The sequence below is a fragment of the Artemia sp. Qi Xiang Cuo genome, chromosome 9, assembly GCF_049724085.1.
Source record: "Artemia sp. Qi Xiang Cuo chromosome 9, ASM4972408v1, whole genome shotgun sequence".
NCBI classification, from domain to species: Eukaryota; Metazoa; Arthropoda; class Branchiopoda; order Anostraca; family Artemiidae; genus Artemia; species Artemia sp. Qi Xiang Cuo.
In genome coordinates this window covers 76,658,349-76,682,505 of record NC_142802.1, presented here as the reverse complement: position 1 = coordinate 76,682,505, position 24,157 = coordinate 76,658,349, and the positions used below count along the sequence as shown (strand labels likewise).

The 24,157-nt window shown below is 36.0% G+C and overlaps 1 protein-coding gene across 1 annotated transcript in view; it reads right to left on the bottom strand.

Annotated features, from left to right (window-relative positions):
- The window catches only part of hwt (SH2 domain-containing adapter heavyweight), a 251,695-nt gene that overhangs the window by 52,356 nt on the left and 175,182 nt on the right, over positions 1–24,157 (bottom strand). Inside the window, exon 6 of the mRNA XM_089094872.1 lies at positions 16,860–17,065. Within this exon, the coding sequence (XP_088950998.1) occupies positions 16,860–17,065 (206 nt within the window). The remainder of the gene's footprint in view (positions 1–16,859; positions 17,066–24,157) is intronic.

Here is a 24,157-nt window from a genome sequence, read left to right as displayed (position 1 = left end):
CATAAGTAAAATTGTTCCAAATGTAGTTGATAAGCGAAAAATTAAAAGAAAAAACGACAATTTGACACTAAAAGACATAAGAGACAGTGTATCCTGTTAAAAAAAAGTTCTACGTAAAAATAGGCAACGTTTTTTCGTCTAAATCTTTGCTTTGATATCTAATGTAAAATCTTATATTTCCTTACTTCTGAGATAACTACCCAAAAAATATGTGTAAGCGATAAAAACAAATGGAAACACTTTTTGCTAAAAATCCCAAAAACCACTGGCTAAGCGATAAAAGCCAATGGAATCACTTTTCATATGTCTATTGACATCGAAATTTAGCCAAAATCGTGGTGAGATTTTACCGGTCACAATAAATATTTTAAATATTCATCTGGTCGGCTATTTTTAACTAGTATAAAGACAGAAGTTTACCATAGAAGGTTCAAGCTTAAATTCATATAAATTTATTTTCTGAACAGCTGAAGATTGATAATGAAGCTCTCTAACTAGCAGCCTTATTTCGGTTCCAAAATGGTTAAATAAATTAAAATTTGGTGCTGGCTCTACCTAGCTTTGGCGAAAAAATCCTGTAAGCTAGGATTCCGCTCAGTTCTGTTTCTGATCCGAGTTGAAAATTTTCTTTCTCCCACCTGCAGTAGTGTATAAAAGCTTCATGTTTAAGTATTTCTATAAGTTGCACTATGGATTTTTTTTTATAAGAGCAGTATACGGAGGATTAAATCTTTTTTTTTTTTTTTATGAATTTTCCAGGATGAATTTTTCTTTCCACTCATCTGCCAGATTTAACATGGCGACGTTATTTGGTCGTTTCCGCCAGCAATATTCAGCAAAGAATATTGCATCTTAGGACCTACCGGGTTAGGCAACCTTGAGTGTTTTCCAAGCCAAATACGGTCATACTTATTCAATATGGCCGTATCTTGCGCCAGCTTTACACTGGTACTGGGCGATTCTTTTCTTCATATTTATTCAATGTTCGGAAATTACCTAAAAAAGTTTAACTAAGTTGTAGTAAAACAGTATAGCCGGATTTGTGGAGATAACTACGAAAGAGAATTTTCGATCACTCAATCAAACAGTTCGTGGGAACGAACTGTAGGCTAAGTAAGGAGGGACCCGGCTCAATGGTAATCGAAACTCTAAAAAACGGAATTTTGATACCAATAGATACATCAAAAGAATCAGATTTTAATGCTGATTTCAAATATATAAGTTTCATCAAGTTTAGTCCTACCTATCAAAAGTTACGCGCCTGAGAAAATTTGGCTGATTTTTTAAAAAAGGGGGAAAGACCCCCTAAAAGTTATAGAACCTTAATGAAAATCACACCATCATATTCAGCGTACCAGAGAACCCTACTGAAGAAGTTTCAAGCTCCTATCTACAAAAATGTGGAATTTTGTATTTTTTGCCAGAAGAAAGATCACGGATGCTTGTTTTTTTTTGTTTTTTGTTTTTTTAAGTGGTGATCGTATCGACCCAGAGTTTCTAGAATATAGTGGGATAGCTCATTCGAACGGAAATTAAAAGTTCTAGTGCCCTTTTTAAGTGACCAAAAATGGAGGGCAACTAGGCCCCGTCCCACGCTCATATTTTTCCCAAAGTCACCCGATCAAAATTTTGAGATAGCCATTTTGTTCAACATGGTCGAAAATATGGTACCTATGTCTTTTAGGATGACTTAATCCCCCGAATTCCCCGGGGAGAGGGCTGAAAGTTATGAACTTTATCCAATGTTAACATATAGTATTGGTTATTGGGAAGTATACAGACGTTTTCAGGGGGGATTTTTTCTGGTAGTGGGGGTGGGGGGGGGGTCGGGGGTTATGTGGGAGGATCTTGCCATGAAGAAAGTTTTCATGGGGGAAGGGACATTGCTATGAAGGGGGGTGCCGGATTTCCCAGCATTATTTAAAAAAGATCAGAAATTATATATAAAAAAAAACAAATTTTTCAACTGAAAGTAAGGAGCAACATCAAAACTTAAAACGACAGAAAACATTACGTATATGATTAGGTTCACCCCAATCATATACCTCGCTCTTTAAGCCAAAGATTATTTAGTACTTTCATAAGAGCTATTTATTCTAATTAACGGCATTTGTGATTAAGGGGTCATTTTTAAAGAATTGGAACAAAATTCGAAACTTTAACTTAAAGAGCAAGGTATTGACTAGGGGGCGAACCCTCTAATATACGTATTAAAAATATATGAATATAGAAGTCGCTACGTAAGTTAATTCGTAAGTTATGTATATTTATTACTGATAAAAACGTTCGTAAATAAAATTAAACAAGTTTCATTTAACCAAATAAAAGTAAGATTAATATTCAAATTTTGTTTTAATCATTCATGTACGGTGAGCCAAAATCAAAACCTGCATTAATTCAAAAACGTTCAAAAATTAAATAAAAAAAACAAGTTTTTTAAACTGAAAGTAAGGAACGACGTTAAAACTTAAAACGAACAGAAATTATTCCGCATATGAAAGGGGCTGTCCCCTCCTAAACGCCTCGCTCTTTACGCTAAAGTTTGGCTTTCTCACAACTCTAATTTTTTCAAACAATAAAAACTTTAGCGTAAAGAGCGAGGCGTTGAGGAGGGGACAGCCCCTTTCATATAAGGAATAATTTCTGTTCTTTTTAAGTTTTAACGTCGTTCCTTACTTTCAGTTTAAAAAACTTTTTTTTTTATTTAATATCACTTAGGATGTCATTTGATGGCTATTCCAAGTGAACTTTCTTCACTGGGCGTTCAAGCACTACAATTTTAAATAACTAGTAATCATCACGAGTATGCTGCTTCTTCTGTGAAAGAGCAACCTCGTCGTTCGAAATCTTTTAAAGAACTGCCAGTAAATGCTAGTGCTCTGTTTTTATACACCCCGAAGACTATGGCAACAGTGGAAGCTGGTGCTAAAGTCGAAAAAAAAAAAATCATAATCGCCATCTAACGTTTGGCGTCTCTTGACATTTTTTTTTTCAAACTTCCGAATTATCTTATTTCTAGAAACTGAGATCAGACACTTGTTACTAAACTAATTTTACCAATTACCCCAGTTATGCTAATTTTCGCTTGTCAAAAAAAACAAAAAAAAATAAGAAGAAACACCAAATGCAAGATGACATTGGTGATTTTTTCTTCGATAAAAGTACCAGTTTCGACTCTTTAAGAGTACTGATATTCTTTGATCCCACCCTTAAGTCTCATGCCTTCCTGTGTACGGCATTTTCCCTGTCCAGAATAACATAATACCCGCCACATATTTAAAATATTTATACTCTTCCATTCGTAATGTTAATCTACCGGAAGATATGGCAGCATTATTTATTATCTAAGCCATTTTGGGAATAGACAAAGAAAAAAAAATCATGCTTTGGTGTGCGCACCCCAAACTGGGCTCTAAGTATAATTGAACCTTTTAAATGCTAATTAGCAACAACACGTTCTTGGTTTTTAATTACAATGTTTATAAGTTTATGGGTGTCTAAATGTACGAACTTGGTATAATTAGACATTGCTGAGTTTCAACAATACGTAAGTCCAATTAATTAGCCGTAATTGTCTTTATAATAACGTTATTTACACTTCTCTAATTATAAAGAGGAAAAGAAAATGTTGTGATTTGTGTCTCACTTAACAGAAGAGGGGGGGGGGTCACTGGATTTGTATGATGTCCTTTACCTCTGTGACAGAGGTTCTGTCAATATTTTTGACCCTGTCTCAGAGCTTCCAGCTCTGCTAGTTCTTGGACTCCAAGCATTGGGCCTCTTGGCAGGACGAACATTTCTTGTGAGTTCCTCTCGAACTTATAGTTTTAATATTAAATCAAATTAATGAATCTAACTTCGAAATAGAGTTTTCCGAGGTATTGCAAGTATAGTTCAAAAGATTGCTAATTTAATTGGGATGTCGTAGAAAAGCATTCATGTAGTTATAAGAATGGATTTAATTCGAATCTAGGCTCTTAAATGGAAGAAGTATTTCAAATTTCCCCCTGACAACAATGCAGTTTTCTAAGTAATTACTTTATTTGAGTATCAATCAAACAGTTCATAGTAATGAGGGTAGATAAAGAGCAGCCCTTAAAAATAATCAACGAAACCATGCAAAACAGATACTTGGAAATATTATACATATGAAGAGAACGTAGGCTAATTCTTATAATAACTCCAAAATGTACAGGTTTTAAGTTATGCATCAAAAGCTATTGGCACAAGAAAGTTCATGTAATCTTAGAAAAGAAGAAAACACCCGTAAAAGTGATGTAATCATGATGGAAATTACAACATCAAATTTAGTGTCAGAAAGCTGAATGGTGGATGTATGAGCATACTGCATACAAAAAGACGATATTTGTGAAGCATCAGAAGGAATCAGAAGAGTGCGAATGCGCACGGACATGCGCATTCGCAGGGAAAAGGCTGTGGGCCTAGCTCCCCATAGAATCTGAAAATTTCCGGATTTTCTTGGCACTTCACATCTAAATTATTTAAATAATATGTTTTATATTGAGACCCCTCCCCCAAAAGAAACAAAATCTCGTGCAAGTGCCTGAGCATAGTTTTTTTTTATGTATTTTTCAAGCTCCTATTTGGTTTCTTGCAGCGGCTGTCGTAGAATATTAGGAAAGGTCTCATTCAAACAGACATTTATATTTGCCGAAACATGCTTATCTTGTTTTCTGCCTTTATTTTCATGATTAAAATCGTTGAATATTATATATTAAATATATAAGAAAAAATGTTTTCAACTGAAAGTAAGGAGCGAAATTAAAACTTAAAACGAACAAAAATTAATCCGTATATGAGGGGAACTGCCCTTTCCTAAATACCTCGCTCTTCACCCTAAGGTTTTTAGTACTTTAAAAAAATCTTTTTATTTTAATTAAATGGCCCTCGTGTTTCAGGAGTCGGTCTGAAAGAATTCGGACAGAAAGTCAAACTTAATATATTTTATATATTTGGAATCAGAATAAAAAACCAATTTTCGTGTTTATATTTTATGTTTCGATTACTATTGGGCCGCTTTCAAGTCGCTCCTTACTTACAGTTTGTTACCACGAACTGCTTGATAATATGGTCGTGAGACAATTTCAGAAACCTGATTTTTAAGCCGTCAGCAATATACATTTAAAGCCCGTGCTATTTCTGGATATATGTCTAATAAAAAGAGGAATCGAATTTATTAGAAAAAGCGTGTACAATTAAAGAAGAAAAAGCGACGGTTAAGGGACAATTAGCCGAGAAAAGGCGCAGTCAATATTTTTTATTTGTTTGTAATTCCATTTAGTTTCGATCAAGTTCGTAATGGAATGTTAGCATAAGCTTTGCAAATGAGTAGAAGAAGATGAGTCACATACCCATAAAGTAAAAAGGAAGAGGGTGTACGTTTATAGAGAGGCTTTTAAGGGTAAATTCTGCTTTAAAGCCATAATATAATCAAACCCAACGCAGGTCTGTTTTCCGCTTTTATACCTCTGAAGGGTCAAAGTCTAAAATTATATTAAGGGGAAAAAGGTGGGATTAATCTCACTGCATGTGTAAAATCGGATATCAACTCGAGCTAATGCTGTCCGGAAACTTAATGCGTCAAAATCATCTTAAAGATATTTAAAGATAAAAACCAAAATTCTAAAAAATAGCATTTTAAGTTGTTCAATAGTTTCGGCAAAAAACGAAGAAGAAAAGGTGAAAATTAAAGTGTAACAAATCAAAAAAGGGCCATTCAGTACTCCTGCCTATTTATTATTCCATGTAGTTTCAATTAAGTTTATTAGGGAATGCTAGCCGGAGTTTTTGAAAAGGGCAGAAAATGAGGAGTAGGAGATCTAATAGGAAAAGAAGCAGGGCAGGGGCTTTCCATATGTATAACAAGTTCCTTGTAATAAATTCGATTGCGAGGGGACTCTTTTGGGTGAATGTAAAGGAATATCTAAGCATGCCCAACGTCCGATCTTTTCCCCACTAATCATAACTCTGAAGGGCCTGAGTATAAATGATATTCAGGCAACGAATGTGGTATTGAGTGAAGTGTTTGTTAGATCTCGTTATGAATACATTTACTGATCAATTGCAGCTAATTTTGCCACGTAAGAAGTTATTTACCGAACTTTCATTTAATTTTTATATAAATTTAAATTTACGTTTATAAGAAAAGAAGAACTTTTATAAAAAGAGTGATTTTTGACGATAGAAACTGAAACTTTAAAAACAAGAATATTGATAACTATGTAGGCTATAATACAACAATTAAGTCCACTGTTGATGCTTACTCAAAACATATAAAATGTGTTGAGATATTAGCGTAAGAAAATTTACATAATTATAAAAAAAGGAAAGTATTTCCAAAAAGTTACGTACATGATGAAAAATACACCATGAAATTAAGCATGCCTGAGAACCGTCGAGCTAAGGTGTCAAAACTCTATCTACGATAACTCAAAATTTCGTCTTCTGGCCGAGATCGGTGGTGAGTGTTATAAAGTGTATTTTATCAAGGGCGATAGTATCATACTAGTGGCTGTAGAATATAGGGCTTCCTTCAGTCTTCAAAATACGATTTGCTTTTCTAAAGGTTTATAATGCTTAGGATTCAAGTAGGAGTGGACCCCCTTCCACTTTTGGCCTTCTTTAATCAAAACAATTGACATTTCTCCCAAATACTTTCATCTGGTGTGCAATAGAAGTGATGCAACAGCTTGATTAGAGTTACTTATACTGTTAACGTTAATAACTGATTTAAAAGACGTGAATTATGTACATCATTGACGCTAAATCGCTTCTACTTTTATAAGGTAACCACTTGACTCTCCCTAGAATACCAGCATGTGGTAAAGTAATAAGCCCATTTCTGCGTATCAAACTCAATAGCCTGTTGCATGCATCACGACAATTTGTAGAACTCTTTTTCCTATCTTTATTACATTTCGCATGACGAGCTGATGGCAATGAAAAAAAGCATTTAATGGGCAATCCATTCAAGAGCAGACATTGCTTAATTCAAATTTAGGTCCAGCTCATTGGAATTGGCTGTACCTTAATTTCAGAAATTAGTTGAGTACACTACACCTAATAGCTCACTTTTTACATTATTTTAATAGTTCAAGTATCTTTATTGCTCCTTTCATCTTCACAGGCTTACAAAGCAACCTTATCCATATTGCTTAAACTAACAAGGATTTAAAATTAAAAAAAAAGATTGGCCCCCATCAGGGGCACCAATTAGGGGGGACAGGGGGGAGGCATGGCCCCCCCTAGACTTTGAAAATTACCTTCTTATTTATATTTCACAGCTATTTTCAATTTTAGCTATGTGCTATATTAAACCAGGAACTGGTCCAATAAATACAACCAACAAACTGGTGCCCTAATTATATAATCTTGTTTTGAAATGTCTAAGAGCGAGCGCGTCTACACTATTTTATTTCTGAGTAGGGTTCATTCAAAAGTAAGCTTCATGTGGTCAGTACCCGTTTCGTTATTTTTCTTGAGAAGAATTCGTTGTAAACTATGAGTTTTGTATATTGCCTTTTTTAGTAGCTGGGAAAGGAAATGTGTTCTAGGGTTTCAAGGGGGTTCTGGTCAGCATATTCTTGACGTTGTTGAATAGTTTTTGGGATAACTAGTCCCAGTGGAGTGTATGGGAATGTCGTGAACAGGAAATGTAAGTGATTGGTTTATGGGGTTTCTAAGTGGGGTAGTTTCACCGTGGAGCATGGGAGTGATTTTCTAAGTGAGTTTCTACGTGTTTCTTCAGTTCTTCTCTTGCCGTGTCTGAGTGAAGTCCTTGTCTACAACTCGTTTAAATATATGAGTAAAAAGCGACAACAAACTTTGGATTTTTTTTCGGTGAAAATGCGGAAGAAAAATGAAGAAACTTTAGTGCAAGAAACTGGCAATAGTGTCAGCGCCCAAAGTCTCAAGTTAGTTCAGATAAATTCCCCCACCTGTGAGAGAATTTCGGAAACAAGCGGAACAATAAATGGCTCAGATCAACATGAAAGTTCGGTCTGCATCGCTGAACCCCTTGCAGGTTCCAGTAGCAGTCAAGAAACTCTCTCAGATATCTCTAGGACTCGTCACGACAAATCAGCTAAACCTATTCTTGAGAGATATCTGGCTTCCAATTCTAACGGAAGGAAATTCAGCGAACAGTACTATAAGACTAATTAATGGATTGAATACTAAAAAAATTTGAATTCCGTGTTTTGTTTTGCTTGCCGCCATTTTTCTATAGGGACTTTAAGAGCTGGAGAAACTGCTGGAAAAAGGGCTTTCATTGAGTCAGGATTTTGCAAGAGGAAAGACAGTTCTGCTCTATTAAAGCAACATGATGGTTCTGAAAGACATAGGCATTTTATGTCAGCATGGACGGAATTTAAGATAATGAGTACTGATACTTCAAAATCTGTAGCGAATGCCTTAATTCAATCCAGATCTCAAGATGTTCAGGAAAATAGAGATCATGTGAAGTACATTTTTTGCGCTATTTGCTTTCTTGGCCGCCAGGGTCTTGCTTTGAGGGGTCATGACGAATCAGAAACCTCTGCAAACCGGGGTAATTTGGTTGAATTGATGGAGGAAATGTCTAAAGGTAACGAAAAGCTGAAGGCCAAGTTACAGCACCGACATGGTCACTATTGCAGTCATCAGTACCAAAATGACGCAGTTATACTGATAGGAAATGCCTTGCGCCAAGATATTATTTCAGAAGTAAAATCAGCTAATTACTTTGCTATTCTTGTCAATGAGACAAAAGACGTTTCTAGAAAAGAACAATAAGCGATCCTACTCAGGTACATATCAAATGGAAAAGTAGTGGAGCGACCAATTGGCTGCTATCACATGCACAAATTAGATGCCAAGCGCTTATCCACCTTGATTTGTGAAACTAATCAAGAGAGAACCGTCTTGGAGTTGGAGCTAGAGCAAGTTTTGGAGCTAGAGAGGACCGTCCAGACTCGCTGGTTTTAAGCAGTCCACCCTATTTTAAAGGTGAAGGTCAGATTTTACTTTATTGTTGCTGTGCTGGCCGCAGTCTCTGATATTTCCAACGGTGAGGCAGCCTGTGAAGCAACACGACTACTGGAAAAAATCAACTCTGCCTCTTTTGTTTCAACTTTACACATAATGGAAAAAGTATTAGTCATTGTAAATTGTTTATCAGAGCCACTTCAATCTGAAAGTTTGTTGATTTATAAGGCACTTGCACTGATTTCTGGGACATATGAGACACTCCAAAAGCTGAGAAATGAAAACAAATGGAACAACTTAAGCAAAAACATATCAATTCTTGGCTTTACACAAAATCCAGGAATCAAAATCTCAACAATCTAAAACCAGTGCTCTAAGCAAGAGAAGTCAAGCCATTTCCATTTGTCTCAAAGACTTTCTTTCAAACTCAACAACCGGTAAACGCAATATCAGTCAGCCAGTTGACTCAGACTGCAGTAAACTTCTGTACTTTGAGGTAATAGATCGTTTCACAAGTGAGATGGACCAACGTTTCATGCAAAATGTGCCTCTGATTGACGCTTTATCTACCTTTGACCCCTCAAGTTCCAGTTTTCTCGAACTTTCGAAAGTGGAAAGAGTTATGTGTCATTATCAAGAGATTCTCGGTGTCGATGACCATGCCATAGAATCCCAGCTTTCTCTTGCACAGCTGCATCTGTTAAAAAGTGATATTTCAAAAATGGATCTTCTTCGAGCTATTGAAATCTTATTCGACCTCCCAGTTGCCTATTCTGCAGTGCTAAAACTGATGAAGCTAGTTGTTACTTTGCCTGTGACCACTGCCAGTAATGAACGATTCTTCTCGGCATTAGGGCATGTGAAAGACTATCTGCGATTGACGATGGGAAACGACAGACTCAGTGATCTCATGATAATGGCCGTTGAAAAAGAGTAGGTAAAGAAACTGGAGTTGGATAGATTAGTTGACGATTTTGCCAAGCAGCAACCTCGCCGCTACCCCCTGTTTTAGGTATGTTTTCTAAATGTTGTTCTTTTTTTTGCATCTTAATTTAAAAAAATCGAAAAAAAATCCTTTCCCCCCCTACATTTTCTTGAATTGGCACCACTGGCCCCCATGGACGCATCTTAGGCCCATTTATACCTGAAAGCCGCGCTTCTCTAAGATTTTTCTATTGTTGTTAAAATTACGAAGTTTTTTTTAGGGAAGTATCTCATTATTGTCAGTGTTGTCACGCCGTGACAATACCGTGAATGAACCGTGAAAACACATTAGCAAAACTGATAAGTTAAGTTCGACAACACTTTCCGTCCGTAACAATTCAAACATTAACAATTTGCTGTACCAAAGAAAACCACACCTATAAGGGAAAGCTGCACCTTCTTAAGCTGTTCGGGGCCATATTTTTTAGCTTAGTTTTTGATGGCTTTTCACCAAGTTTCTTTTGTTTAGTTTTGGTGCCTGCTAATGCCCAAAAATACATAACCGGATAAGGATGTCTTTTTAAGACATATATGGTCGTCTAAATTCCACTTAATCAATTGAAACAATCAGATTCCTCTTTCACCCTCCTTGATACTCAGCATTGGTACCTCAGTACCACTCCTTGGTGCCTCAGCACAAAAAAGATATAAGAGCTTCAGGCATAGCTCCAAGAATTTCTAATCCTCAATAAACCAACCAAGAAGGCTTTCAAGAACACAAATTACAGGATTAAAACTATGTCGAGACTTTTTGTCGATACTTCTTGGATCGCTTGTACCTTAATTGAAAACCCGTACCTTAACTTTAGGTACACTACTCCTCATTGCTTATTTTTAATTTATTTAAATCTATATATATATATATATATATATATATATATATATATATATATATATATATATATATATATATATATATATATATATATATATATATATATATATATTATATTTAAATATTCTAAGGATCCCTGTTTCTTCTCTCATTTTCATAAGCCTACCAAAACTACTCAGAAGTGTAATTAAAAAAATGTGACTACTAAAATACCAAGGCGCAACGCTTAAGATCCCGTTTTCTGTACCGAAGAAAGGGAGGCAGGCCATGAAATTAGAGTCAAAATGAGCCTGGAGACAGAATTTAAGGTACATAGTCGACGAAGAATAAACTACTAGGTCTTTATTTTATAGAACTTAAAATACAACATGGGAAATTAAACAATGGTAAATTTAGATATAAGAACAGAATTTATTGGGGAAACTTTAAACCTTGGTGAATTTTTGAGACTCGGACTGAGCTATGTAGCTATTTTTCTCCAGGTTAATGATATTTATCATTAACCTGCGGAAATATATATTGTTTTTCTTTTTACTATGTTTGCCACTGCCATTGTAGGTTTTTATTCAAATATCATTATTATCATTCTACACCACCATTTTATTCCGTAATAAATTTAAAAAGATGCCGTAGTCGTCAATAGCTGATCTGGAATCATGTTACAACTTTTTTTTTAGGTAGAAGTGCTGCTAAGAGCCTCCTCTTTGGCCAAAACATCTTGTAATCTATGAAAGATCATTTTCTAATGCTTATTTATAGTTTTTTTAATGAATTTTTAATAATTTAGATATACACATGGCCGTACCCAAAAGTCTGGTTTGGAAGGAGTGCGGATCCTGAAACACAATCCCCCCCCCCCCAACTTTTTGGGTTAACTTTTTGTTTTACTAATTAGCAGCAGTCAAAATTTGTAAAGACATTTCTGGCCTAAGCTTTGGATTTCAACCCTAAGTTCCTTTTATGGTATCTTCTCCTAATGGGTTTTTGTTTGGCGAGTAATTTAAAGCCATGTTCCCACGGCTACTAATCAAAATTTTATAATGATTCTCTAATTTTTAGTCTCATACAATTTCAAATTTTTACACTGGACCTATCATTAATGATATGGGCGGTGAACTTTAATGCCCCTATAATTAGTCAGGCAATCTAAACTAGTGAAGAAGTAGTTACTAAGGATATAGACCCTACATCATTCTGCTAATATTGTCAAAAGTGGTTAAAAATTAAAAGAAACATTTTTCTGCCCAACTGGCTTAGGCGTGGCTAAGGGTTATCAGCGCCCAGGAAGAATGTTGGTTCCCCCCTTTCCATCACTACCGCAATATAAGTAAAACAAACAGTTTTGCCCCCCCCCTCAGTGACCGCGCCCAGGGACATCTGTCCCCTTGTCCACCCCTACCTACGCCACAGCCAATTGGGCATTGAAGATAAGACTTAGTGTTCACATAAAAATCCTTAGACCACTGATCACAAGCAGCATGAACTTTGGTTTTCTAAAAAAAAAAGAAAAAAAAGAGAAGTAAGATCAGAGTCCTCAGGTTTTCTAAATTTTAGCAGATTAATTAGTTAAAAAACAGGCCTAATATTGGAAGTTGAGTCACATACAATATTGGCAAAAAAAGAGACAGAACGAAAAAAACAATTAGCTAAACTTAAGTAGACTATTAATGGTACGATCTGTGTGCATAACTTCATATACGTATTCCTTCAGTTCATTTGCGTATTCCTTCAGAATCGGATTGCGTAGATCAAATGCTGATTCTGTGCAATTTTCGTGGTCTTTTTACGCATTAATTAAAAAAAGTTTTTCCACGAAATAATTTTTTCAGAGAAAAGTAAAGAACTCCATTAAACAAAAAATGAGCAAAAAAAAAAAAAAATCAAATAATCTACCAAGCGTGAAACTACCACAAATCAGTATCGATAAATAAAGGAAACCCAAAACGAACAGAAATTACAATAAATAACCGAGTCAAACTCAAAACGAGCAGAAATTAACATAAGATGGGCTCAAAACCCCTATGCCTTCCCAAAGCCAGAACATAATTTGCACTTTACTGAAAAGAAATATAAATGTTTTAACTTTTATAACTTTAAAAAATCAAATAATATTAACATTTTGATTACTAAATATCAGTATATGTATATTAAACTGACATTGCACATTCATTTGTATTTTTTTCAGTAAAGTGCAAATTATGGTCTGGCCTTGGGAAGGCATAGGGGGTTTTGAGCCAAACTTATGTTAATTTCTGCTCGTTTTGAGTTTCATTTATTTATCGATGCTGTTTTGTGGTAGTTTAACGCTTCGTAGATTATATGATTTTATTTATGCTAATTTTTTGTTTAATGGAGTTCTTTACTTTTCTTTGAAAAACTTATTTTGTGGAAAAACTTTTTTTAATTAATTTCTGTTCGTTTTATATTGACATAGTCTTTTCAGGGAAAAAGAAAATACTACTTTAAATCTTTTTGTTTTTTTAAGACTTATAGTTTGGCCTGCTATTTATATACTGGAGAAATTTTTTTTTGAAATTTTTAACAACATACACCCTCTTAAACATCTGGACAAAAATAGTAGTGTTTAATTTCGTTTCATACCTCCTCTAGTTGACCTGAAATGGAAAACTTGATACCATTCGCAAAAAAATCGGCTTACTTTCTTTGATAGCTTGGATACACTTACGCTATTTTGACTTGGTTAAATTTTAAGAGCAAAAGTAGCCCCGAAAGTTTGAACATAATACCCCCAGTCGTTCTTGGGATACTGCTGAGGTGCCTTATTGGGAATTAGCATTAACACAATGCATTTTGATTTAATCTTAAGGCAACATTTAGTTTTTAAACATAAAGGCAAATGGGAGGTTGGGCGCTGGAGGGGGATTAGTTTCTCTCTAACCACTTTCTACTATTAAAAAGGACATCAGCTGTTTCTATTTTCAATCTAAAGAGCCTTTTTCGAAGTTTCTACGACAACTCCTTCGATACAAAGTGCCCTGGTCTAAACAACAACAAAACAATAATACATTATACCCACATCGATCTTTACTATAAAAATTTCAAACCTTCCAATCACTTTAGACTATTAAAAAGGGCACTAGGCCTTTCGATTTCTAATCGAATGAGCCCTTTTTGAGTTCTACGACAACGCTTTCTATAAAAACCTTATATGCCCCCAGGGCATAAATTAAAACCCTTACCCTAAGGGCTGTGAGGGTGGTTGTCATTCTCTAAGACCTAATTTCCAGAACTTTCAACTACGTTAAACAAAATGGATATTTCAAAATTTTGATTGGATGTGTTTCGGAAAATGGTGGGCGTGAGAGGGGCATTAATCGCTCTCCATCACTTTCAACTATTTAAAAAGGCACTAGCCCTTTCAATTTCCAATCTGATGAGCCCTTTTGAAGTTTCTACGACAACGCTTTCAATAAAAACCTTATATACCCTCAGGGCATAACTTACAACACGCCCTGAGGGCTGGGGGGGGGGTTATCACCCTCAAATATCTAATTTCTTGAACTTTCTACTACGTTGAACATAATGGATATCTTAAAATTTTCATTGGATGTGTTTAGGGAAATGGTGCGCGTGAGAGGGTGGTTAGTTACCCTCCAATAGCTTTCGGCTATTATAAAGGACACTAACCCTCTCAATTTCCAATTGAATGAGCCCCTTTTGAAGTTTTTACGACAACTCTAACTATAAAAACCTTATATCCCCCAGGACATAACCTACAACCTTTGCCCTGGGGACTCTGGGGGGTTTGTCATCCTTAAATACATAATTTCCAGAACTTTCAACTACGTTTAACAAAATGGCTATCTCCAAACTTTGATTGAATGTGTTTGGGGAAATGGTGGGCGTAAGAGGGGGGTTAATTACTCTCCACTCACTTTCGACTATTAAAAGGGGCAATTTCAATTTCCAGTCAAATGAGCCCTTTTTGAAATTTCTACAACAACTTTCTATATAAACCTTGTATGCACCCGGGGCATGACTTACAACCTTTGCACTGAGGGCTCTGATGGGGTTATCATCCTAAAAGACCTAATTTCCAGAACTTTCAACTAGGTTGAACAAATTGTATATCTCCAAATTTTGATTGGATGTGTTTGGGGAAATGGTGGGCGTGAGAGGGGAGTTAGTTGCCCTTCAATCACTTTTGACTATTAAAAGGGCACTAGCCTTTTAAATTTTCAATTGAATAACCCCTTTTTGATGTTTCTACAACATCACTTTCTATAAAAACCTTACATGCTCCCAGGGCATAACTTACAACCCTCGCATTGAGGGTTGTGAGGGGGATAGGTTGTCATCCTTAAACACCTAATTTCCAAGACTTTCAACTACGTTCAACAAAATGGCAATCTCTGCATTTTTTTTGGATGCGGTTGGGGAAAAGGTGGGCGTGAGAGGGGGGTTAGTTGCCCTCAAATCACTTTTGACTATCCAAAACGGCATTAGCCCTTTGAATTTCCAATCGAATGAGCCCTTTTTCAAGTTTCTACGACTAAGATTTCAATAAAAACCTTATATGCCCCCAGGGCATAACTTATAACCATTGCCACGAAGACTGTGGGGGGGAGTGTCCTACTCAAAGGTATAATTTCCTGAACTTTAAACTGCGTGGCACAAAATGGCTATCTAAAAATCTTGATTGGATATGTTTGGGGAAATGGTGGGTGTAGAAGGGGTGTTAGTTGCCTTCCAATTACTTTCGACGATTAAAAAGGGCAATTACAATTTCAAATCAAATGAGCCCTTTTTGAACTTTCTACGACGACGCGTTCTATAAAAACCTTAAACTCCCCCAGGGCATAACTTACAACCCTTGCCCTGAAGACTGTGGGGGAGTGTCATCCTCAAAAACATAATTTCTATGTGGAAATCCACAATACTGAACAAAATGGCTATCTAAAATATTTTGATTTAATGTGTTTCGGGAAATGGTGGGCGTGGAAGGGGTGTTAGTTGCCTTACAATCACTTTCAACTATTAAAAAGGGCACTAGCCCTTTGAATTTCCAATCGAATGAGCCTTTTTTGAAGTCTCTACGACAACACTTTCTATAAAAACCTTATATGCCCCCAGGGTATAACTTAAAATCCTTGCCCTGAGGGTTGTGGGGGAGTGTCCAGCTCAAAAAATATTTTCTTTGTGGAAATCAACTACTCTGAACAAAATGGCTATCTCAAAACTTTGATTGGATGTGTTTGGGGGAATGATGGGCGTGGGGGGAGGGAGGGGCTAGTTGCCTTCCAATCACTTTCAAGTATTAAAAAGAACACTAGCCACATCGATTTCCAGTCGAATGAGCCCTTTTTGAAGTTTCTGCGACAACTCCTTCGATACGAAGTGCCCCGGTATGGAGAAAAAAAAATGAAACATTGTGCCCACTCGTTCTTTACTTAGGCAGCGCTTTCGCGCGCTGCCTATGATATAACTGATGCCGTAAAGGATTCATAGGCAGCCCGAGCTTTATCGAGTTGAGCTGAAAAGTTTTTGCAACAACTCTTCAAAATTCCGTAAGTCAACACAGGTTAATTTTGACTTTTTAAGGTAAGTTGCCTTGATTATATCAAAAAATAAATATGTTCCACTAAATCTGAAGAGACGACATGCATCACTCCTCACAAAAGGGAAAATAATTGAACTAATGCATTGGAGGTTATTTCAATAAATGGTTAAAACTAATTAAAAACCATCGGAGGTACCATATTATAACCCATACATCAAATGTCCGGACAAAAGGTATGAACATGACAATTAGCCAGTTGCCCCCTAATGATAATAACTTGTAAAAAAAATTGTCCAACACGAAAAAAAATCTTAAAATCTTTGAAAAGTTTTTAGTTTTTCTGTCTATAAAATAAATCCTAATTCTCGACAACCCCTTTAAGTAAATTGTTGGCAAAGCCCATATATATAGCGGAAAATTTATTTCACCAAACGAATTTTGTAAAATATAAATCCGATTATGCCAGAACTACGACTTTAATCGGTTTGCTCCACTGGAAATTTCCCCTCGTTTGAATAATTTTCCATTACTTACTTGACTTGTTCATCTCAAGCCTTAAATTTGTCAATTTCTCTCCGCCAATAGGATTGTTAAAATTCAGTACCAATGAATTCTTATTTTCAATTCGATTGTCGCCAGTAAAATTCGGTTTCCGTCTAAGCTTCGGCATCGGGAATGGAACACTTTCCAATTCTGGGCTGATTTGTGTCTTAGTCAGCGGTGCATTTGACTCGTGAGAACTGCAAACAAAATATATCTTTAAAATGTAAAACTTGACATAAACACTTTCTAGAGCATTTCTGTGAAATAATACGAGTTATCCAGGCACTCGATTAATAAAGTAGAAAAGTGGCATAGAACTATTCAGTTTTATAATAATGTCCTACTAATTTGGCAGAAAAGGCGTTCAAGATTTTGTTTTATTTTTGATATGTTTTTATATGTTTGATTAAGTAGCTTGGTAATTTCGGTACCAAAGAAATTGATAGGCATCTTAAATCGGTGATGCCGATTGGTAATTTCGATACCAAAGAAATTGATAGGCATCTTAAATCGATGATGGCGGTTGGTAATTTCGGTACCAAAAAAATTGATAGGCATCTTACATCGGTGATGCCAATTGGTAATTTCGGTGCTGGTGACAGCTATAAAGGTAATGTAAATAACTTGATAGTATATTCGATGGGTACCGATGGGGTTACTACTCACAAAAATCGTTTTGCTAGGAGAACATAATTGAATAATATGGATGAAAGGGAACCGAAAAAAAATTCGTTGAGGCACTACCATCCCCCCCCCCCTGAAGAGCCCAAAATAAAAAGGCAGAAGACAAGAGTATGTTTGCTAAATTGTGTTCGTGGTTGGAAAATGCAGGAAAAATGCAGAAAAAATTTTATTTCTACCTCGCCACAAAATTAATAATTATTTCAACTGAAATCCAATTTATTGAAGTTGGTAAACTACCATCCCAACTTTAGATGCATGGGTGTACAGATGAGAGGCAGAGGGGGGCAGCTACCCCCTCCTAGAACTTCACATTTATACTAAATATGGTTGAAAAAGCAGTTGAAGAAAGGTAGATGGTTAAAAAACAGTTGATAAAAGGGGTTGAAAAGGCTGGAAAATAAGCAGCTGGAATGACAGAACAAAAGTCAAACAAAAAGCAATTATCCATAATGTATTGGAGATATTTAGCTCTAATCCAAGAAAATTGATTAATGCTGAAGCTTATTGATGATTTATGATTTTTGGTGATTACTTATTTATAAATATTTCATAGGTATGATATAACTTGCAAGCCATGTAAGGTTTTGTGAACTGCCAATATAACTTCAGCCCCCCACCCGTCATCAAAGAATCGCCTGCTCCCCCCCCCTAGAGAAGAGACTACGTAAGCCTATGTTTAGATGCCTTCGGGTCCTGGAGTTAGTGAACCCAATTTGTTACCCAACTTTTTATTCAAAAGAGTACCAGCCCGGGTACCGAAGTCCTAATCATAGGCAGCGCAATCACCGCGCTGCCTGAGTAAAGAACGATGTTGGCACAATGTATTATTATTATTTTTTTCCTTTAGACCAGGGCACTTCGTATCGAAGGAATTGTCGTAAAAACTTCGAAAAGGGCTCATTCGATTGGAAATTGGAGTGGCTTGTGCCCTTTTTAATAGTCGAAAATGATTGAAAGGCAACTAACCCCCATCTCACGCCCACCTTTTCCCCAAACACATCCAATCAAAATTTTGAGATAGCGATTTCGTTCAACGTATTTGAAAGTTCTGGAAATCAGGTCTTTGAGGAGGACAGCCCCCCCCCCCCCCTCACAGCCCCCAGGGAAAGGGTTTTAAGTTAGGCCCTGGGGGCATATAAGATTTTTTTAAAGAAAGCGTCGTCGTAGACAACTTCAAAAAGGGCTCATTTGATTGGAAATTGAAATGGCTAGTGCTCTTTTTAATAGCCGAAATTGATTGAAAGGCAACTAACATCCCTTCCACGCCCACCATTTATCCAAACACATCCAATCAAAATTTTGATATATCCATTTTTAAATGTAGTTAAAAGGTCCGGAAATGAAATCTTTGAGGATGACACTCACCCAACAGCTCTAGGTATTGAGGCTTCAAGCAAGGCCCTAGGGGCACGTAAGGTTTTTATACATAGTTTTATCCTAAAAACTTTTAAAAGGATTCAATTGATCGCATGACTAAATGACTAGTTCTCATTTTGATATTCAAAAGTGATTGGAGGGTAAATAGCCCCCCTTTTACGTGCACTACTTCCCTCAACCCATATAAGAAAAATTTTTAGATTGCCATTTATTTCAACGTATTTAAAAGTTTTATAAATTAGGTCTTTTAGGATGATAACCCCCTCAGAGCCCTCGGGGCAAGGGTTGTAAGTTATGCCCTGGGGGCATATAAGGTTTTTATAGATAGTAGTGTTGTAAAAACTTCAGAAAGGGTTTATTCGATTGGAAATTTGAAGGGCTTGTGCCCTTTTTAATAGTCGAAAATGATTGGAGGATAACTAACACCCCTCTCACACCTACCATTTCCCCAAATACATCCAATCAAAATTTTGAGATAGCCATTTTGTTCGACGTGGTTAAAAAATCTGGAAATTATGTTTTTTTTAGGATAACACTCCCCCAACAGCCCTCAGGGCAAGGGTTTTAAGTTATGCCATGGGGGGATATAAGTTTTTTTTATAGAAAGTGTTGTCGTAGAAAATTTAAAAAGGAATCATTCGATTGGAAGTTGAAACGGCTAGTGCCCTTTTTAATAGTCGAAAGTGGTTGGAGGACAACTAACCCCCTTTCACACCCACCATTTTCCCAAACTCATCCAATCAAAATTTTGAGATGAGCCATTTTGCTCAACACAGTGGAAAGATCTGAAAATTATGTCATTGAAGATGACCACCTCCTCAATGCCCTTAGGCCATGGGTTATAAGTTATGCCGAGGAGTATATAAGATTTTTATAGAAAGTTTTGCCGTAAAAACTTCAAAAGGGCTCATTCGGATGGAAATTGAAAGGGATAGTGCCCTTTCTGATAGATGGAAATTATTGGAGGGCAACTAACCCTTCTCTCACACCCACCATTTCCCCGAGCAAATCCAATCAACATTTTGAAATAGCAATTTTTTTCAACATAATTTAAAGTTCTGGAAGCCCTCAGGGCAAGGGTTGTAAGTTATGCCCTGGGGGTATATAAAGTTTTTATTAAAAGCGGTGTCGTAGAAAATTCAAAAGGGCTCATTCGATTCGAAATTGAAAGGACTAGTGCCTTTTTTAATAGTTGAAAGTGATTCGAGAGCAACTCACGCCCCTCCACGCCCATCATTTCCCCACACACATCCCATCAAATTTTTGAGATATCCGTTTTCTTTAACGTAGTTGGAAGTTCTGGAAATTAGGTCTTTGAGGATGATAACCCCCTCACAGCCCTTAGGGCAAGGGTTGTAATTTATGCCCTGAAGGCATATAAGGTGTTTATAGAAAGCGTTGCCGTAGAAACTCAAAAAGGGCTCATTCGATTGAAAATTGAAAGGGCTAGTGCCATTTTTAATAGTCGAAAGTGAATGGAACGCTTGACATTTTTATAGTAAAAATCGATCTGGGTACAATGTTTTTTTTTTTTTTTTTTTTTTTTTTTTTTTTTTTTTTTTTAGACCCGGGCACTTCGTATCGAAGGAGTTGTCGTAGGAACTTCAAAAAGGGCTCATTCGATTGAAAATAGAAAAGGTTAATGCCCTTTTTAATAGTCAAAAGTGATCGGAGGGCAACTAGTCCCCCTACCACGCCCACCCTGCCATTTGCCCATTATATTTAAAAACTAAATGTTGCCTTAAGATTAAATCAAAATGCAGTGTGTTAATGCTAATTCATAATAAGGCTTCTCAGCAGTATCCCAAGAACGACTGGGGGGTATTATGTTCAATCTTTCGGGGCTACTTCTGCTCTTAAAATATAACCAAATCAAAATAGCGTAAGAGTATCCAAGCTATCAAAGAAAGCAAACAGATTTTTTTTGCGAATGAAATCAAGTTTTCTATTTCAGGTCAACTAGAGGAGGTATGAAACTAAATTAAACACTACTATTGGTGTCCAGATTTTCAAAGGGTGTATGTTGTTAAAAATTGCTGAAAATTTTTATCCAGCATACAAACAGCCAGCAAACTATAAAGTCTCTAAAAAAAGAAAAGATTTAAAGAATTATTTTCTTTTTCGCTGAAAAGACTATGTCAATATAAAACGAACAGAAATTAATAAAATTTTCCACAAAATAAGTTTTTCAAAGAAAATTAAAGAACTCTATTAAACCAAAAATGAGCAAAAATAAATTCAAATAATCTACCAAGCGTGAAACTACTACAAATCAGCATCGATAAATAAATAAAACCCGAAACGAACAGAAATTACAATAAATAACCGAGTCAAACTCAAAACAGCAGAAATTAACATAAGTTGGACTCAAAACCCCTGTGCCTTCCCAAGACCATAACATAATTTGCCCTTTACTGAAAAAAAAACACACAAATGAATGTGCATTGTCAGTTTAATATACATATACTGATATTTAGTAATACAAATGTTAATATTATTTGATTTGTTAAAGTTGTAAAAGTAAAAACATTTATATTTTTTTCAGTAAAGTGCAAATTATGTTCTGGCCTTGGGAAGGCATAGGGATTTTGAGCCAAACTTATGTCAATTTCTGCTCGTTTTGAGTTTGACTCGGTTATTTATTGTAATTTTAGAAAGGATCCATTCTTATTATTCTTTAGATAGACGAGATAGATAGAATTATTCAACATGTTTATTAACAATAAACTTGAACAATATAAGCAAATACATAGTCATGTACCCCCCCCCCCCTGTAAGACTTTAAGATCGAGAAAGAACAAAAACACACAAACACTACAAGGAGATAATGACGAACAGTCGACCACCACTGATTACCCATTGAAAAATAAGCCAGAGCAAAGTGCCACGTGCAACGAACATGGCAAACACACATTTTCAACTTAGCCCAGAAAAATCTGTCACATGGCAGGCATTATGAAAAAAATACCCGGAAATCTTTTATTTTTTGAAGGTACCAAGCAACTGACACTTTTTAGCTGACTCAGGGAGAGTACTCCGCGGAGCATGACAGGCAGTCAGGAGAATGAAGTCCAATCTGACGTGGACGGAGTGAACGAAATTTGAACATTGCCAGTATTACGAAGATGATGTGTAGAATAATTCGTCATGTTACAAAGAAGTTTTTCTAGAAACTGTTATACTGGAGAGCAAAAAAACCTACACAAGTAGGCTATACCTTTTTATTAGACGAGTCCTTAATTCATTCTTTAAAAAATAAACATTGAAAATATCAAGAAGTTAGAATAAACGGTTTCGTTTTCATAGAACATTTTTTTCCACATCGTCAAAATTCTTAGAAAGCAAGAAAAAAGAGGCTACACCAGCACCCAATCAAGAAACAAATGACTCATTTGTAAGAAAATTTGGCACTGTTCTAAAATCCAGGAAACATGCGAGAAGTGACGTTTGGTTAACGTTAATGAAATAAAACAAAAGAGGATGAGAATATAATAGTTTATGAACAAATTTGGGCTATATATTTGCACATTTGGGGGGTGGGTTGGGGTAAAGCCAAGCATATATTAAATACGTAACCTAACCCAACCTGGCTACCTTTTAGTCCCCCTAAACCCCAAAAAACTAAAGTTTAAATCTTTATCATGGAGTGAGCAATATTTCACTATGAAGCGGAAACCTGTTTATCAATAGCGGCTTTGAGATTTCGATGCGGTCTTTCTTTCTGTGTCCTTAATTTTAGCACAGTACCCAAGGTTGCCACCATGGTTACGTTCGTACCATTTTTGGTACGTTTTAAATAAAACGGTACGTTTTACGTTACGGTCCTAAAAACGTTACATTTTTGTTACGCTTTTGAGTAATGAGGAAGTTTCACATTTTCTGAGTTTTTCCCCCGTATTTTTTTTCCCCCCTGAAAAAATCCATTGCTCCCATTTGGATTACAATGACAGGAGTATTAACATTTTTTTCACGTTGCGGTCATTCGATTTTATCAAACCATCATTCAATTATTGGAATGAGATAATACCCTTTTGGCTTATTTGTATTGTAGATTAAGATTACATTCTCTCTCATAAGCATACGATTATCATTTGTTTAGTGACAAGTGACAATAAGTAAGTAAGTAAGTAAGTATGACGGCACTAGACCCTTAAGGTCCGAACCGGCGGTGCTGATCTCCGTTTCGTGGCCCTTCAGCCAGGAAATGCAAGGGGGGCTGGGAGGCAGCCATCCTGTGCTTTCTCACACCCTTCCTGCATACCTTCCAAGTGACAATAGTCAGTTAGTCACCTCACCAACTTTCAATTTCATCAGTTGACTTTAAAATCTTGTTGTGTTAAGGTCATACTAAAATTATATGGAGAAGGAGCTAGTTTCATTAGTTAATCCTAATGAAATGAAATAAAATATGATGAAAATATAAAAATTTAGAACCAAATTTGGGCTATATATTTGCACATTAGGGGGGGGGGGTGTAAAGCATATCATACATTAAGTATGTAACCTAATCTAGGTACTTTTCCCGCCCTAAACCCCCCAAAAAATAGTTTAAATATTGTAAACGCAATGACAAACCACGCTTTGCGATCCAATTCTCTACTGACTGATACCCGTTTGACTAGTTTCCTTTAGCCTCTATCTTGCGTGCGTATCAGCTAATTGACTAGTACCGATGATATTCGTATTATTCTTCTGTGAACTATTCTTTTATTTCTGACTTTCTTTTGGTTGGGAGTTACGAATCAAATTACAAGCGGGAAAATACATATTTATCAAAATAACTGTTGTTTTGTATAGGAACTGAAGACAGCGATTAAAATATTTTTTGTTCGATAAAATAAAAACAAAACAAAAACTCTGTCACTCGGAATTGCTTAAATCTTCATGTTCTAACGATGCAAATTTGAGGCTAGAGGAGATAAGACTGAGACTGAGCCAATCTGAAATACTAGACGGGAAGGGAGCGATTAAAATGATTTTTTGGGTGTTTTTAGGAAGCTGGATTTATTAAGATCGTTTTTATTGAAATTTAACAATAAAAAAATTTAACTGTTTTTTATTTTTTCTCCAAAGTTCTAAAGTTTCCTGCGTGTATTGATTTGTATTTAATTTTGATCATAGTGCTCATCAACTTATGGTTAGAAACACCAATAATGTCAGATAACAAAAACTACTAATGACAAATAGTAGTCTGGGTTTTTATACACACATCAGGGGGGGGGGTGGTC